Genomic DNA, 15905 nt, shown 5'->3' with positions numbered 1-15905 from the left:
TAAATTGACAAAAAATGCTAATTTTTTACATTTAGAAATTTTAAAACAATAAAATACAAAATTTAAGACTTATTTTAAATTTTATAATTTAATTTTTTTAGCCAGTTAAACAATATTTCTAGTCACCTGAGGGATTCATTGGGTAATTTTGTCCTTAAACAAGAGTATATCCCTCCCTAGCAAGTAAGGACAGAGTTAAAACAGTGATATTTAATAAACATGACGGATTGTGGTCTTATCGAATTTAACAGCCATACCTATAAAATCCTAGACCCTCTAATAAATTACTATTTCCAAATAGAAAACCAATCTTCGTTGAGTTTATAAACTGTTGAACTTTATCACAATTCAAAGAAGATCGCTTTGTCTATCTTCTATCTTTAGCACAAAGCACAAAGACAATGTATACCCATACTCAAATGCTTCAAAAAACTGACCCTTTTTTCCTCTCTAAACAACAATCCCTTTACCCAAATGAACCAATTGATCATCTCAGCATTGACTCCACTAATTATCTTGACCCACTTCAGTACTCTTTTTCTGAATTTCCAACTACCGAACATGAGAAACCCCCTGTTCTTGAAGGGATTGCAGCTGTAGTTGGAGAACATGTTCTTTTTGGCAGCTGTAATAATAAAAACAAGAGAAGTGTTGATCAAAATTCTGAGAGTAGTACTGCAGTTTCGATTCTGAAGCGCACGTGCCCTGCACCTGACAAATACAGAGGCGGAGCGAGGAAAGAAGAAAAGAGAAATGTTCCAGTGGAGAGGAGCTACAGAGGAGTGAGGAAGAGGCCGTGGGGGAGGTGGTCAGCGGAGATACGTGACCGTATAGGGCGGTGCCGCCACTGGCTTGGTACTTTCGACACGCCGGAGGAGGCTGCGCGTGCGTATGACGCGGCTGCTAGGTGGCTAAGAGGTTCAAAGGCGCGAACCAACTTCCAAATTCCTCCAGTTGTGCCTTTACCTTTGAATTCATCACCAACATCAATTTCATCCTCTTCTAATACCTCTGCTGAACTAAAAAAGAATAAGAAAATTAGTTCTTGTGCTAATAAAAGCAATATGCCTACAACCAGGAAATGCTCCGTGGTAACTTCAGCTGCCCATCTTTTCAGCTCTAGCAGTACGCCTGCTGTGGAGCTTGATCTGAAGCTTGGATTTGGGAAGAAGTAGCTAGCTAGCTTTTTACTTTGAAAGTAGGTAGCACTAGTTATATGTAGTATAGTACTTTAATTTGTGTGTAAATGAAACTATGTTGTTCTAGGTTCAGCCTGTTTCATTGTGCTGTGGTATCATGACTACGGCTGGGTATGAGAAGAAGTTTTTGGATGTTGTATTAGAATTTTAGAAGAAAGAACACATAAAAAGGTTATGCGCCATGCGTGTTAAATGTAGTTAACTAATCTTTTTGAGAAACTATATATTGTGTACCTTGTTTATTTCCGTTAAATTCAAGCTTAAGCATTAATTCTCAATATTATGTCTAGTGTGTGCCTTACGTCATTTGGTCTTTCTAATCAACAATATGTATTTTATGCGGGATGGATATCAAGTTTCATTAGTCCTTCTGAACATGGTTGATTGTGGAATTAAATCTTCAAGAAAAACTAGTTTGATTTCTCTGGCCGTGCCTAGGGTTTGAGGTAATTTTTTCTGTTACTTTTATGATTTTTAATTACTTTTCTTTTTCCTTTCTTCTTGAATTTAAGCTTCTAATCGTATACATCTGCCTGAATGTGAAAACTGATCAATATACTGAAGGAAGCTTACGTTGTCATATATGGATGCCTAGTGTTTCATGCACGTAATGCGCGCGCCATGAGCTAAAAAGAAAGGGTACTGAAGTAGTACTAGTACTTTAGATTCCGAAGAGAGTAGTAGCAGATGAAGAAGATGAGTGACAATTGCTGTGATAATAATGACGTTATAACATGCCTAAAAAGACGCCCACGAAAGACGGGGTTTCTGTTGACTGTAAGTTGAAGCTGAGCAGAGAGGATTGTTACTTGTATGACCTGTGAAGATCTTTGGTTTTTGTTCTATATATCAATTTGCTTTGTTCTCAACATTAGGAAGTGGAGAAATGCCCATGACCCGTACCCGGTGGAGGACCCGGTTTGCACAGTGGGAGAGGGGGAGTTTCTGTCCTTTAGTGTGCAGGACTTGCTGGTTGATCCAATGGTTAGATACTCTCACTTTCAGATAGTCACAACAGGCAATATATGGAAGTACAAAATGGTGGGGATGACTAGAGACTACTGAACAGTGAAGTACGCTGTAGAACTGTAACTCCAGTGTGTCCTTCCACCTTTTCGTTTTGATTCAAACTTAGTACTACAGTATTTCTTTTTTGCCACATTACACCAAACTAATACATGCAACATAGATATTTTACATACATAAATGACATGCAGTTTTACTTTACTTTTAATTGTTAAGATTGACTTGCTTGATTTGATATATTATAACATCCAATGCGAATAAATATGGTTCTGGTATTTTTTTTAAATCCTTCTGGATGGATAGAGGGCAAACTCACTAGGTGAGCATGCCTATCTTCAGGGGCGTATTTGTAGCCTAGATGATGGGTACGTGAAATTATGGTTCCTTCGCCAAATTAGGTATTTAATGAATATATTTTCTAGAATTTCTCTAATATGATTTGCATGCCGCATGTTTCAGATAGGTTAAATGTTACACTTGATTAAATATTGCGTTATTTATCCCAAAAAACAGTAAATTGGTTCCCAATTAGTAATACTTTTTTTTCCTCCTTTCTTTACATATTCTATAATTTTTAGATCCGTCTCTGCCTACCTTCTAGACTGTAGGTAGAACGGTGCACTCATATAGAGCTCTTAGGTTGGAAAGCTTTTGCTCCAATATTAGTAAATACATGGGTACATTTTACTTAGTTGAACGTTTTATACAGTTTAAAGTTCTTGCAATCTCGAGTCGCTTAAACAACGAATGACTATCACATGGGTTGGCAAACGGGCGGGTTCGGTCGGATATGGAACGGGTAAAAAATGAGTAATGAAAAAACAGATAAACTATCCGACCGACCCATATTTAATACGCATAAAAAACGGATTAACTGGCGGATAATATGGGTAACCATATTATCCATGGTTTCATGAATATGATCATTTTTTGGAGAATTCCTAATCTTCCGAACTTGAGAAACCCCAAATTTGAGATTTTACAAATGTAAAAGTTAAACACATTGGTTATCCATTTTCTAAATGGATAATATAGTTATTATCCATATTTGACTCGTTTTTAAAAAGTTCATTATCCAACCCATTTTTAGTGAAAAATATGGGTGGTTAGTTATTTTCTTTTAACCATTCTGCCACCCATAATCACACTTCTGGATGGCACATTTTGCCCAAAATGATAGATGATATGAATGTGTGAGATTAAAGAAAATAGGAGTTAAATTTTATGATTTATTACAAATGTTATCTCGTGTATATATTTAATACACACAAGATCAATATTTAAAAGGCGAAGGCGTGAAGCGGGACGTTTTACTTAATAAGGGGCGAGGCAAAAACCTCAATACATGGGCATAAGACCCGCGAATTTTTAATTTTTTAAAATATATAATTTAATAATATAGCATTATGACACAATAAAAATATAAAAGATACATTAAAAGTTTAAGAAAACTAAAAAGGATTAAGGAAACTCATTTAAGATAAAATATTTAACATGTTTTATAAGTATAAATAATACAATATTGTTATAGTTACTATGAAATATAAATTAACTACAACCTCTTAACTTTAAACAATTAAAAATTATAATTTCTTAAAAAAATATTATCAAACTGCATATTTTACCTCTTTAAAAGTAAATACTCAATAAATTTTATCAATACTATAATTTAAAATATTACTCCTTCATGAGTTAATATAAAATTATTTTTAAATCGAAAAATAAGAAATGTATGATAATTTGAGAGACATAGAGCTAAGACATGAAAATCTATCAAGTAAAAATATAAATTTTGGTTATCTATTTTAGAAGAAATATTCAATATTCACCCTCACAATGTTCTCAATTAGTAAATATGCAATACTATGGTTCGTTATTTGAGTTATTCACAATTTTTATATTCCTATAGTAAAAAGAACTTTAATCATTCATTTATTAAAGACTTTTAAAAAATGAGGACGTGAAGCGGGACGTTTTACTTAATAAAGAGCGAGGCGAAAGCCTCAATACATGGGCGTAAGACCCACAGATTTTTAATTTTTTTAAAATATATGAATTAATAATATAGCATTATAACACAATAAAAATATAAAAGATACATTAAAAGTTTAAGAAAACTAAATATAATTAAGGAAACTCATATAAAATAAAATATTTAACATGTTTTACAAGTATAAATAATACAATATTGTTATAATTACTATGAAATATAAATTAACCACAACCTCTTAACTTCAAATAATTAAAAATTATAATTTCTTAAAAAATATTATCAAACTACATATTTTACCTCTTTAAAGGTAAATACTCAATAAATTTTATCAACGTTGTCATTTAAAATATCACTCCTTCACAAGTAAATATAAAATTATTTTTAAATAGTAAAATAAGAAATGTATGATAATTTGAGAGACATAGAACTAAGAAATAAAGATCTATCAAGTGAAAATATAAATTTTGGTTATCTATTTTCAGAAGAAATATTCAATATTCACCCTCACAATGTTTTCAATTAGTAAATATACAATACTATGGTTCGTTATTTGAGTTATTTACAATATTTTGTATTCCTATAGATAAAAAGAACTTTAATCATTTATTTGTTAAAGAATTTTGAGAGTCAACATTGCAAATTAGTGAATTCAATACTTGATTTGCATAGGAACTGTTGGGCGAGTCTCGGGCGTTGAGCGTTAGGTGTGTTTAGGGTGCACAATCGGGCGCTTGGGCCTCGCAGAACTAAGCCTCACACATGAGTCTCAAGGCGTTTTGGTAGTGCCCCGCCCCGAGGCGAGTCCCAGAATTAAACTCGCCCCATGAAAATATTGAAAAAACAATAACACATGAAATCGATAACTAAAATATGAAATCTTTATAAAATTATAATTTGTGATGGGAAATCATTTCCTTCTAAGTTGAACTCACCCCATGATAATTTATGCATTAAGAAACGCATTTTTTGGATTCGCTAATATGATGAAATGACTCGATTGTTTTCTGCTTATCTTATGTAATCCTTATGGGTAAACAGTGATATATACAGAGAAGAGGCAGCAGAATCCCAGCATGATATCCCGGATGATCATCATAATCTACTGATTGAGGGACTTGTGATGAATGGCAGACTTGACTGATATATATCGATCTCTTCTTTTGATTCCCTTGTTCATCTTAATATTTCAAAAGCTCGAAATTAAAACTGCATTGGAAAACATAATTTGCTAAAACGAACAAATGAGTGTTCTTTTTGTTTAAAAAAGAAAAAGAAAAATTAAAGGTTCGAAAACAAAACATTGAAGACACTTATTGGAGTGTTTTTGCTCCGGGAACGGAGAATCTTAATGCGTGTATGTTACGCTAAACGCACACGCAAATATACATGATCAACAAGTAATAAAATGATAAGTAGAATATTGTTCTCATGAAAACTTGTGATTAACTATCAACTAATCAATCTAAAATAATTAATTTATTCAAGTGATTTTTTAAAGTGAGACTATTTAATTAAAGCTAATCTAGAGCAGTAAACTCGGAAACTAATTAAGGAAACAAGTCGGCAAGCTTAGAGATGAATCAATGAGAGAAAATATTTCTGAGCCGTGGGTGAGCTAACAATCTCATTGAGCCTTCCACTCGAATAGTCTAATTAAGTTATCTGGTTTATCGATTGACATTGTTAATGTTACTCGTAGCATTCGATTGAAGTATTACTCGGCTATTCAAGCTACCTCACGCTAGTATTTCTATGGAATTAGGAATAACAACAATGCATCAATAATTCTTGTATAGCAATTAAGCAAGGTGATTAGGTATAAGCTTATCCTAACTGCGAATCCGTTCCCCGTAGTTCAAGTTCAAGATCTTGCTCTACTCAATCTTATATGCAATCTAGAATTCTTACCTTCGAGTTCAATCCTAGATTCGTATATAATATTCAATTGATGATCACACAATAAAATAATTAAACAAATGATTGAATAAATAAACCAATATCATAAAAGTGCAAGAACAATATCGAACTACAACGTTCATGTAGCACCCACAACCCTATAACTAATAAACTATGAGATTAAAGGAAGAGAAGAGAAGAGAAGAAAAACTAGTTATAAGCCCCTCCAAGCGTGGGTCGTATTCTCCTTTTATACAAGTTAGGGGAGTGTAGGACCTAAAAAACCTTCTCCATATTAAAATAGGAAGTCTCGCGCTAGCCCAGGCACTGAAAATTTTGGACTTCTGTTTCCGGCGCCACAGGTAGTACATCGTGCTAGCGGGGACGCTATAATTCAGCACTTCTTCATTTTTTTTTTCTTCTTTAGCTCCAATTCATGCGCATTCAATTAATCCGTTTCCCTTTCTATTATTCCTACACATATAAATATCAATAATTAACTCAACGCATTGCAATTACACATTAGAACTAACGAGAATAGAACAAAATATGAAGCCATTTATATATAAAATACATACTTTTGGCCGAATATTAATGTCCTTGAATAAAAGAAGCTTTTAACTGAAAATAGGTTGATAGTATGCTTGGTTGGTTCTACTCTATTAATCCCATCATATAAAGCTTTTTTTCTAAAATGCATTAATAATATCCATATATATGTGATGGGTTCTAGATTAATTTCGATGTGGAAAGTTCCAAAAAAGTTAAAGACTTCAATCATTACTTTCCCAAAAACAAACCATAAACCAATTCTCCCTCCCAGAACTAAAATTCTTTAAAAACAAATCTGAAACAGTTGTAATAGTATTTCCCATAAAACAAACCAAAGCAAAACTTAACTCCAAAAAACCATATTTCTAATTCGAACAATTGTAAGATTCTTTTCTTCTTTTTTCCTCTTGCAATTTGACACATGATAAAGGAGCTCTACTTTTAGGAGCAGATTATACAGTTAAACTTTTACTCCTACTAACGAGGGCCTTAATTTTTCCATCCACTTTTTTGTTTTTGTTTTGGACCTGTTGCTAATTTAGAATATAATAAATCATATACATGCTAAATATTTTTCTTCATCATTTATATGATTCATTGTGTATATATCGAATCAATCAAAAAATATTTTAATACGTGAATATAAATATTTTACGGGACTATATGTGCAAAATTTTACGAAAAAAGAAAAAGTATTACTCTGACTGGTCCCAACCCTGACTTCGGACTGAAAATATAGAGCTAAATCTAAAGCCCAAATCGTACAAGATGGCCGAAAATTTGACTAAGCATATATTTGAGAAATATACACTATATAGTTGCCCACCAAAATAATAGCCCGTAAAGATATACCTTTTGTATATTGATATATGTCACACCTCCTTTTTCCCGAAGAGGATATGGGGATAGGGGAGTTTTTCCAATTAAAGTGACATTAATCGAAAAGGGATTATTTATTTGATCAGAGTCGCCACTTGGAATAGTTGTTATGGTGTCCCAAGTCACCGGTTTATTTTAAATCCCAAATCGAGGAAATTGACTCTATTTTATGGTCCGCGAACACAGAAGACCGGGTAAGGAATTCTGTTAACCTGGGAGAAGGTGTGAGGCACTCCCGAGTTCCGTGGTTTTAGCACGGTTGCTTAACAATTAATACTTGGTCTAATTCTCTGATTTATTACATATTTAAAGTCTATTGTGCTTTTTAGCTTTCTGGCCGCTTTTAATATTTATGGAATTATTTGAAACAAGTCACGATGTCGTACACTTGTCGTTTTGGTACAGATTGCAAACTGCGCCACTTGAAGCGCACCCGTGATTTACAACATGTTCATTTTTTATTATTTGAAGTTATGGTCGAGTCACGTGAAATGCACTCTCGAATTTGAAATTATGCATCATGACTATGCCACGGGAACCGTACCCATAATCACGATGATTTATTTATGAATCGCACCTAAAGCAAGCTACAATGTTCAAAATGCCTCATTTTTCTTAACAATTAAATTCATTTGTTAGACTGAGCCCAATCCTAAAGCATATAGACAGTTTAATCATTAATGGACTCTAATGGGCTTGTCCTTTCCCCATTCCCCGAAAAACATTCAAAATTAACTCATTCAAATTATTCAAATTATTTACTCACAAAGATAAGATAGCAGTCAACACATAAAAGAAAAGAGAGAAAATAATAGCTCGACAGAATAAACACGACAATAAAATCAGGACAAAAGTGGTGGATCACAGTGTGATAAGAGCTTAAAACCCGTCCAGACCCCTTCTTTCCCTTGGGCTATCATGCTATCTAACCTCTCATTTTCCTTTATTCCCTTTTATCTTCATAAATGTTAATTTCTCAAGTTCACTTGCAGACTCCAATTATCATGCAGCCTCTCATTAGTCTTACAGAAATACACAAATAATTGAATTCAAATCAAAACATGTCAGAATGGACCATTCACAACACCAATACTGCTTTCGACTTCTATTATTTGAACCAACCAAAATTCTCAAACACAAATAACATCAATGTTATAGCCAAACTGTCATCAGAAACATGTCAAATATATCAACTCGAGAAGAAAATTTATTAGCGGTTCATGAGAACGTAATCCGTGCAATTAACCATTTAACAGTGACCCTTATAAAGAATTTGAAGTAAGATACCACAATTCCAACTCAATTAAACTCGAAATTAGCCAAATTTGCAACAGAAAATGATGAGCTAATTTGAACAAATCGAGTTGAACGCAGCAGAAGATCAATCATATGATTTCAATGAATTCCCAGGGAACTAGATATTCGACTCGCACCTGAACTCTTCAACTGATATCAATTACTTGCACTTAATCTCAATAAGAGCAAACAGATGACACCAAGCATCCTTATGATGAGAACAGATTCAATTTAAAATCGACAACAAACCCAAATTTAGTCCTCATGCTCAAAACTGTTAAGTTCAACACTGGACAAACAAGGTAGACTCATGAACATCACAGGAATCGAATTCTAACATTTTTGATAAAAAAACATGGACTATCAGACACTCGGCAAGAGAGTTAGAAAATATTTTTTAAAATACGAAACTCCACGATTGAAAACATTAGATTTTTCTGAGCTTTAATCAGTAATCACGAAATCTAACCAACTCGTTACAGAACAAAACAGGATGGAATAAGAATGACACTCAGAATATATGGAAATCTAAATTCAACCTCAAACATTCAAATCAAAATAGTTCCATCTAAATGAGCTCTTAAACATATACTGAACTAATCACACCCCGACTCTTATCACACTTTGATCAACACCAAAACAAAAGCAAGGGAAAGAGAATGAACCTTAAAGAGGATTTCAATTAAAGCTTCTGTTCGGATGAAATACAAGCAAGGAAATTGTACAATGGACTCGACCAGCAGTGAATGAAGCCGTGACAAGCAAGTCAGGAACCACGAGCCGACCTCGAATGACAGTTTCAACTCAACGGCAAACCTCAATCAAACTCCATAAGAACCTCACGAGCGGTCGACGGACCTCAGCTAAACTCCATTTTTTTTTGATAAAACAAATCAGAAGCTGATATATATATATATATATATATATATATATATATATATATATGTGTGTGTGTGTGTGTGTGTGTGTGTGTGTTTTCTGTTTTAAAAAAAAAAAAAAACTAAAAGAGAACTCTCCAATTTTTATATGCGAACCAACTGAATATGAGAAGGAAGAACCATCCCAAAATCCGAAAAAAACCTAGCCGTCTTTTTCTTCTCCTCTTTCTATCCGAAAACTTGGATTATATACCCACTCTAGAAGCTTCTCCTTTCCCTCCAAGTCACGCCCAAAATCCCTCTCCCCTTCCGAAAATCCAGGAAACTTTTCTCATAGAAAAAACCCGGACAAATGGAAGGCGTGGATGTGATTTCACTCGCATCCAACTGCTCCCATTTATCTGAGATTCGTCCAAAGAAATCAAAACGCGTGAGGGAGGTGAAGATGAGAATATTCTATCAGAAGTCGTTATGCCATGTAGAGAAAGAGACGATGAGGAGGGGACCATGGGCACGTGATTCCGGTGAGGTTGGATGGTGATGCGGCGGGGATGAGAGTGTGCAGGTGGTTAAGCTTTTAGGTTTAGGGTTTGAGGTTGGTTAAGATTTTATGTGGTTAAGAGAATTGATGTGGGGCGTTAGATGAGAAATGATGGGTGGCTGAGATTAAAAACAAAATGGGCGGGTCAAGGGTTAAAACGGGTTTGGACTGGTTTAAGCGAGGGAGCCGATTTGGGCTCTTTCTTGCCCGAAACTGGGCCTCTAAGTTGGGCTAATTGCTGCAAATTGGGACAACTTTATCTTATTATAAAGATGTATAGCTAACACATGTATTAAATATAAAGATGAAACTATTTTTGGTATTTTTCAAATATTGTAATTGAAGTAAAATAAATTAAGACTCAAAGAACCACTACACAAATATCTAAAATATGCAAGAAAAATTAATATAGCTTAAAGACGTGACGGGTCAAAAATTACGTGCTTACAGCTGCCCCTCTTTGCTGGAAAACATGAAGAGTTTTCGGAGCAAAGAACAATAAGCAACGTAATTGACTTATGACCCGATGCTTATTCAAAACGAAACAAAGACGGACAAAAGATTGTGACCGAGCCCTGGTATCTGAGCTGCCTACATATATTTGGCTTTAAAGGAATCAGGTCACGTATAGTTTAGAGGTGAATGAAGTAATGGAGTGTGTGGAGAGGATGACAGAGTCTAGTGAGATACCGTTCCGTCGAGGTTCCGGTCCGCGGTCCCTGCCATTACATCATAAATTAAAAGCAAAAATAAAAGAAAATACAAGATCCTATCTACTTCTTGTCTTGAATCTTCCTTGAATCTCCACTTGATCCTTCAACTTGAAATTGAAAATTCACCCTATTCTTCAGGCGGGCATCCTGTTGACTTGAATTTGAAGAAAACTGAAAGCTGACCATGTTCTTCAGGCTGGCATCCTGCTGCTTGCACTTGAACTTGGAGTAGACTTGAGCTTGCAAACCTTGTTCTTCAGGCGGCTCGTGCTACTTCTGATTTGAATTGAAAATAAATGACTTCCCTCATTCTCCAGGTGGGCGCCTGATGACTCAAAACTTGAAATAAATTCCCTCATTTTCCAGGTGGGTGCCTGATGTTGACTTAATACTTGAAATAAATTCCCTCATTCTCCAGGTGGGTGCCTGCTGACTTAAAAACTTAAAATGAATTCCCTCGTTTTCCAGGTGGGTGCCTGCTGTTGACTTAAAACTTGAAATAAATTCCCTTACTCTCCAGGTGGGTGCCTGCTGACTTAAAACTTTAAATAAATTCCCTCGTTCTCCAGGTGGGTGCCTGATGTTGACTTAAAACTTTAAATAAATTCCCTCGTTCTCCAGGTGGGCGCCTGATGTTGACTTAAAACTTTAAATAAATTCCCTCGTTCTCCAGGTGGGTGCCTACTGACTTACTTGAACTTAAAATAAATTCCCTCATTCTCCAGGTGGGTGCCTGCTGACTTACTTGAAATAAATAAATTCCCTCATTCTCTAGGTGGGTGCCTGTTGACTTACTTGAAATAAATTAATTCCCTCATTCTCCAGGTGAGTGCCTGCTGACTTACTTGAAATAAATTTCCTCGTTCTCCAGGTGGACGCCTGTTGACTTACTTGAAATAAATTAATTCCCTCATTCTCCAGGTGAGTGCCTGCTGACTTACTTGAAATAAATTCCCTCGTTCTCCAGGTGGGCGCCTGATGTTGACTTAAAACTTGAAATAAATTCCCTCGTTTTCTAGGTGGGCGCCTGCAATCATGACAACACAGACAAAACAGAGAAAATTTTCTGCCCCAGTTTGTACCAGGAACATTCATTGATTGTTAGTTGCATTCCATTATCCAGGAGGGTCCTGAAAACTTAAAATTAGATCCCATTATCCAGGAGGGTCCTGAAAACTTAAGGCTGAACTTATCTGGAACATACTTTCCTCATGGAGGATTCCTAGCAAAGCAAACAAGATTTCTTTCCCCTGCTTAAAACAAAGAAAATTTTGTCAGTTTGAAACTGTGGCGGTTAGTTTGTGGCATCCTTGTTGAAGGTGTCTGCTTCTGCCACTATCCTTCTTCATTCTGATTAGCTTCTTCGGGCTATGAAGAATTGTTTGACCTTTCAATCAAACCTCAAACACAAAACCTCTGAATGACTTGAATCCCTTACATTCAACTCGTCGTATATCACTTTCATTCTGACAACTGTGGAACCTTTGCATTTCCTACAAATTCACGAATCACTTGACCACCTGAACTTCAGTTACCATCGCATTGCTCGTTCTAAACCATGTCACTTCGAATGTGCCTGGCCAAATTTCTCTTGGTGCAAATAAAAAGCCAGTAATGAGCTTTGAAGTCCTTTCTTGCTTGCTTAACAAAAAACTAATTTGACAGAGACTTAGAAAAATAGACCCAAAAAGAAACGAAGCGAAGTGACTTCGAGAATTAGGAATAAAAAGAAAGACTGAGATGACTATTTGAAGAAAAATTGAAAAGAGACTTATCTGAATGAATCAGCTGGCTCTACAGATCATGACATGCATTTCGGATTGATCAGCCTAGTCCATCCAACTAATCACATTTCTGTTCATGTCATGTCTTCATACTTCAAGACCCGGGCTTTCAACGATCCAACATTTCCGTAAAGTCACCAACCTCTTTTGACTTGTAGTACCCCGAAGGGTTTTCACCAACAAGCCTCTCTTATTTGTTCATCTCTCAACTCACCGCCACCTTACGGTGCCCGTGAGGGTTTTCACCAATAAGACTCTCTCATTTTAAATTTTTCCTCAGCTCACCATCGCCTTACAGTGCCCGTGAGAGTTTTCACCAATAAGACTCTCTCATTTTATTTATTTTCCTTGTACCCAATGAACAAAGTGTTACCCATAATGGAGATCATACCTCTATCTCACTCAACTTGGCATCCTCAAAGATTGATCGGAAGGTCTTTCTTTGGACCGTAGTATAGGCTTTTGGAAAGGGTTAGAAAGAAAAGGTAGTATAAGGCTCAACATGACTTAAGATGAAAGAGTTCAAAATTACAACTTTTGGAATCAAACCTATTGCAAAACTAAAACTTCTGCCCCAGTTTTTGAATCTGGGGAATTTTGAATTTTATTTGATGGGACTGAACCTCAGAGTAAGGCTGCCTACGTATCCGTAAAAGGAATCAAGTCTAACGTAGTTCCAACATAAGAGTTTTATTTTCGTTACTTTGCTTTTCTTTTTCTCCTTTCTTTTCTCTTTTCTTTTCTCTTCTCCTTCTCTTTTTTTTTTCTTTTTTTTTTCTTTTTTTTTTTTATTTTTTCTTTTATATTTCTAACTCTACTTCTGATTCCAAAAGAAGGGTATGAAAGAAAATAAATAAGGCTCAAAAAGGGGTAACAAATGATAAAAGTGTTTGGGATAGCAGAATAAAATACCTTCGTCATTCCAACTTTGAACATGCCTAGTACAAAATGCGATTGAAGATAAGCAAAGAAATCATACATAATATCTCTTGACTGCATCAGAATCGATAGCCATATCCACACATTTACCTTCTGTGTTTGTTAAATACAAAGCACCATTGGGCAACACCTTTGTCACAATGAACGGCCCCTTCCAGTTTGGGGCGAACTTGCCTTTAGCTTCAGCCTGATGTGGGAGGATGCGTTTCAATACCAGCTGACCCACCTCAAATTTTCGGGGACGCACCTTCTTGTTGTATGCTCTTGCCATTCTTCTCTGATACAGTTGACCATGACATACTACTGCCAATCTTTTTTCATCAATCAAACTCAATTGCTCTAGCCGGGTTTTGACCCACTCATCATCATCAATTTCAGCTTCAACAACAATCCGCAGGGATGGAATCTCAACTTCCGCAGGTATAACTGCCTCGGTTCCATATAGCAGCAAATAGGGAGTTGTGCCTATTGAAGTGCAAACAGTAGTGCGATAACCCAGTAAAGCAAAAGGTAACTTTTCATGCCATTGCCTAGAACCTTGCACCATCTTACGAAGTATCTTCTTTATGTTCTTGTTAGCAGCCTCAACAGCTCCGTTTGCCTTAGGACGATATGGAGTGGAGTTTCGATGCATAATCTTGAACTGTTGGCATACCTCTTTCATCAAATGACTGTTGAGGTTAGCAGCATTATCTGTGATGATTATCTTGGGAATTCCGAACCGGCAAATGATGTTTGAATGAACAAAATCTACCACTGCCTTCTTGGTCACGGACTTGAAGGTTACAGCTTCGACCCACTTGGTAAAGTAATCAATGGCCACCAGAATAAACCTATGCCCGTTTGACGCTGCCGGCTCAATCGGTCCAATGACATCCATGCCCCAAGCAACAAAGGGCCATGGTGCCGACATTGTGTGCAGCTCAGATGGCGGAGAATAAATCAAATCATCGTGCACCTGGCATTGATGACATTTGCGAACAAAGCTGATGCAATCACGTTCCATGGTGAGCCAATAATAACCTGCTCGAAAAATCCTCTTCGCCAAGACATACCCACTCATATGTGGCCCGCAAACCCCAGAATGCACTTCGGCCATGATAGTCGAGGCTTGTTTAGCATCTATACACCTTAGTAATCCTAGATCTGGAGTTCTCTTGTACAATATTCCCCTACTTAAGAAAAATCCGCTAGCCAGACATCGAATGGTTCTCTTTTGATCGCCTGTGGCATGTACCGGATATACCCCCGATTTGATGTATTCCTTGATATCATGGAACCAAGGCTCTCCATCAAGTTCCTCCTCAACCACATTGCAATAGGCATGCTGATCACGGATTTGGATTTGCAGAGGGTCGACGTAAGTCTTATCTGGATGGTGTAACATTGACGCCAGAGTAGCCAAGGCATCGGCAATCTCGTTATGAATCCTGGGAATATGCCTGAATTCTACTGACCTGAATCGTTGACAAAGATCATGCAGACATTGTTGATACAGTATGAGCTTCAAATCCCGAGTCTCCCATTCTCCTTGAATCTGGTGAACCAACAAATCTGAATCTCCCAAAACCAATATTTCTTGAACTCCCATGTCTATAGCTAGCCTCAAACCCAGAATGCATGCCTCGTATTCAGCCATGTTGTTAGTGCAATAAAATCGAAGTTGAGCTGTTACGGGGTAGTGATGCCTTGTTTCAGAAATGAGTACAGCCCATATTCTGACACCTTTCATGTTAGCAGCCCCATCAAAGAAAAGTTTCCAACCTGGCTTTTCATCATGATCAGCCTCGTCAACATACATCACTTCTTCATCAGGAAAATAAGTCTTCAGTGGCTCATATACTTCATCCACCGGATTCTTAACCAAGTGATCGGCTAGAGCTTGGGCTTTCATCGCGGTCCGAGTCACATAAGTGATGTCAAATTTTGTGAGTAAAATCTGCCACTTTGCTAACCTCCCTGTGGGCATAGGCTTCTGAAAGATATACCTTAGAGGATCCATGCGAGAAATGAGGTAAGTAGTGTAGGATGACAGATAATGCTTCAACTTTTGCGCCACCCAAGTCAGGGCGCAACATGTCCTTTCAAGAAGAGTATACTTAACCTCATAAGGAGTGAACATCTTGCTGAGGTAATAAATGGCTTGCTCTTTCTTGCCCGTGATGTCGTGTTGACCCAACACACAACCAAAAGAATTATCCATGGCCGT

General features: G+C 36.4%; 2 protein-coding genes across 2 annotated transcripts; one reads left to right on the top strand and one right to left on the bottom strand.

The window, feature by feature from the left end:
* Positions 1–290: 290 nt before the first annotated feature.
* LOC104105293 (ethylene-responsive transcription factor ERF084-like) lies at positions 291–1421 on the top strand. Its single transcript, XM_009613551.4, has one exon. It carries the CDS (start codon positions 402–404, stop codon positions 1173–1175), a length of 774 nt encoding a protein of 257 aa, XP_009611846.1. The 5' UTR covers positions 291–401; the 3' UTR covers positions 1176–1421.
* A 12309-nt stretch (positions 1422–13730) lies between these two features.
* Positions 13731–15590, bottom strand: LOC138908522 (uncharacterized). Its single transcript, XM_070199194.1, has 3 exons — positions 15385–15590; positions 14720–15153; positions 13731–14161 (listed from the first exon to the last, which is right to left on the bottom strand). The coding sequence occupies exons 1-3, from the start codon at positions 15588–15590 to the stop codon at positions 13731–13733; spliced, it is 1071 nt and encodes a 356-aa protein (XP_070055295.1).
* Between the last annotated feature and the right edge of the window lie 315 nt (positions 15591–15905).

This window comes from Nicotiana tomentosiformis, chromosome 3 (genome assembly GCF_000390325.3).
Source record: "Nicotiana tomentosiformis chromosome 3, ASM39032v3, whole genome shotgun sequence".
In the NCBI taxonomy this organism is placed as follows: domain Eukaryota; kingdom Viridiplantae; phylum Streptophyta; class Magnoliopsida; order Solanales; family Solanaceae; genus Nicotiana; species Nicotiana tomentosiformis.
The sequence above is the reverse complement of the archived record's forward strand: the minus strand, read 5'-3'. Positions and strand labels throughout refer to the sequence as shown.

What these genes read in the sequence shown, in the direction of transcription:
- LOC104105293 (XM_009613551.4), top strand. Translation starts at nt 402, where the DNA reads ATGTATACCCATACTCAAATGCTTCAAAAAACTGACCCTTTTTTCCTC.
- LOC138908522 (XM_070199194.1), bottom strand. Translation starts at nt 15,590, where the DNA reads ATGAAAGCCCAAGCTCTAGCCGATCACTTGGTTAAGAATCCGGTGGAT. An exon ending in GTACTCATTTCTGAAACAAG is followed by an intron (nt 15,154 to 15,384) that starts GCATCACTACCC and finishes TCAACGATTCAG; the next exon opens with GTCAGTAGAATTCAGGCATA. An exon ending in GAAGAGGATTTTTCGAGCAG is followed by an intron (nt 14,162 to 14,719) that starts GTTATTATTGGC and finishes GCACTTCAATAG; the next exon opens with GCACAACTCCCTATTTGCTG.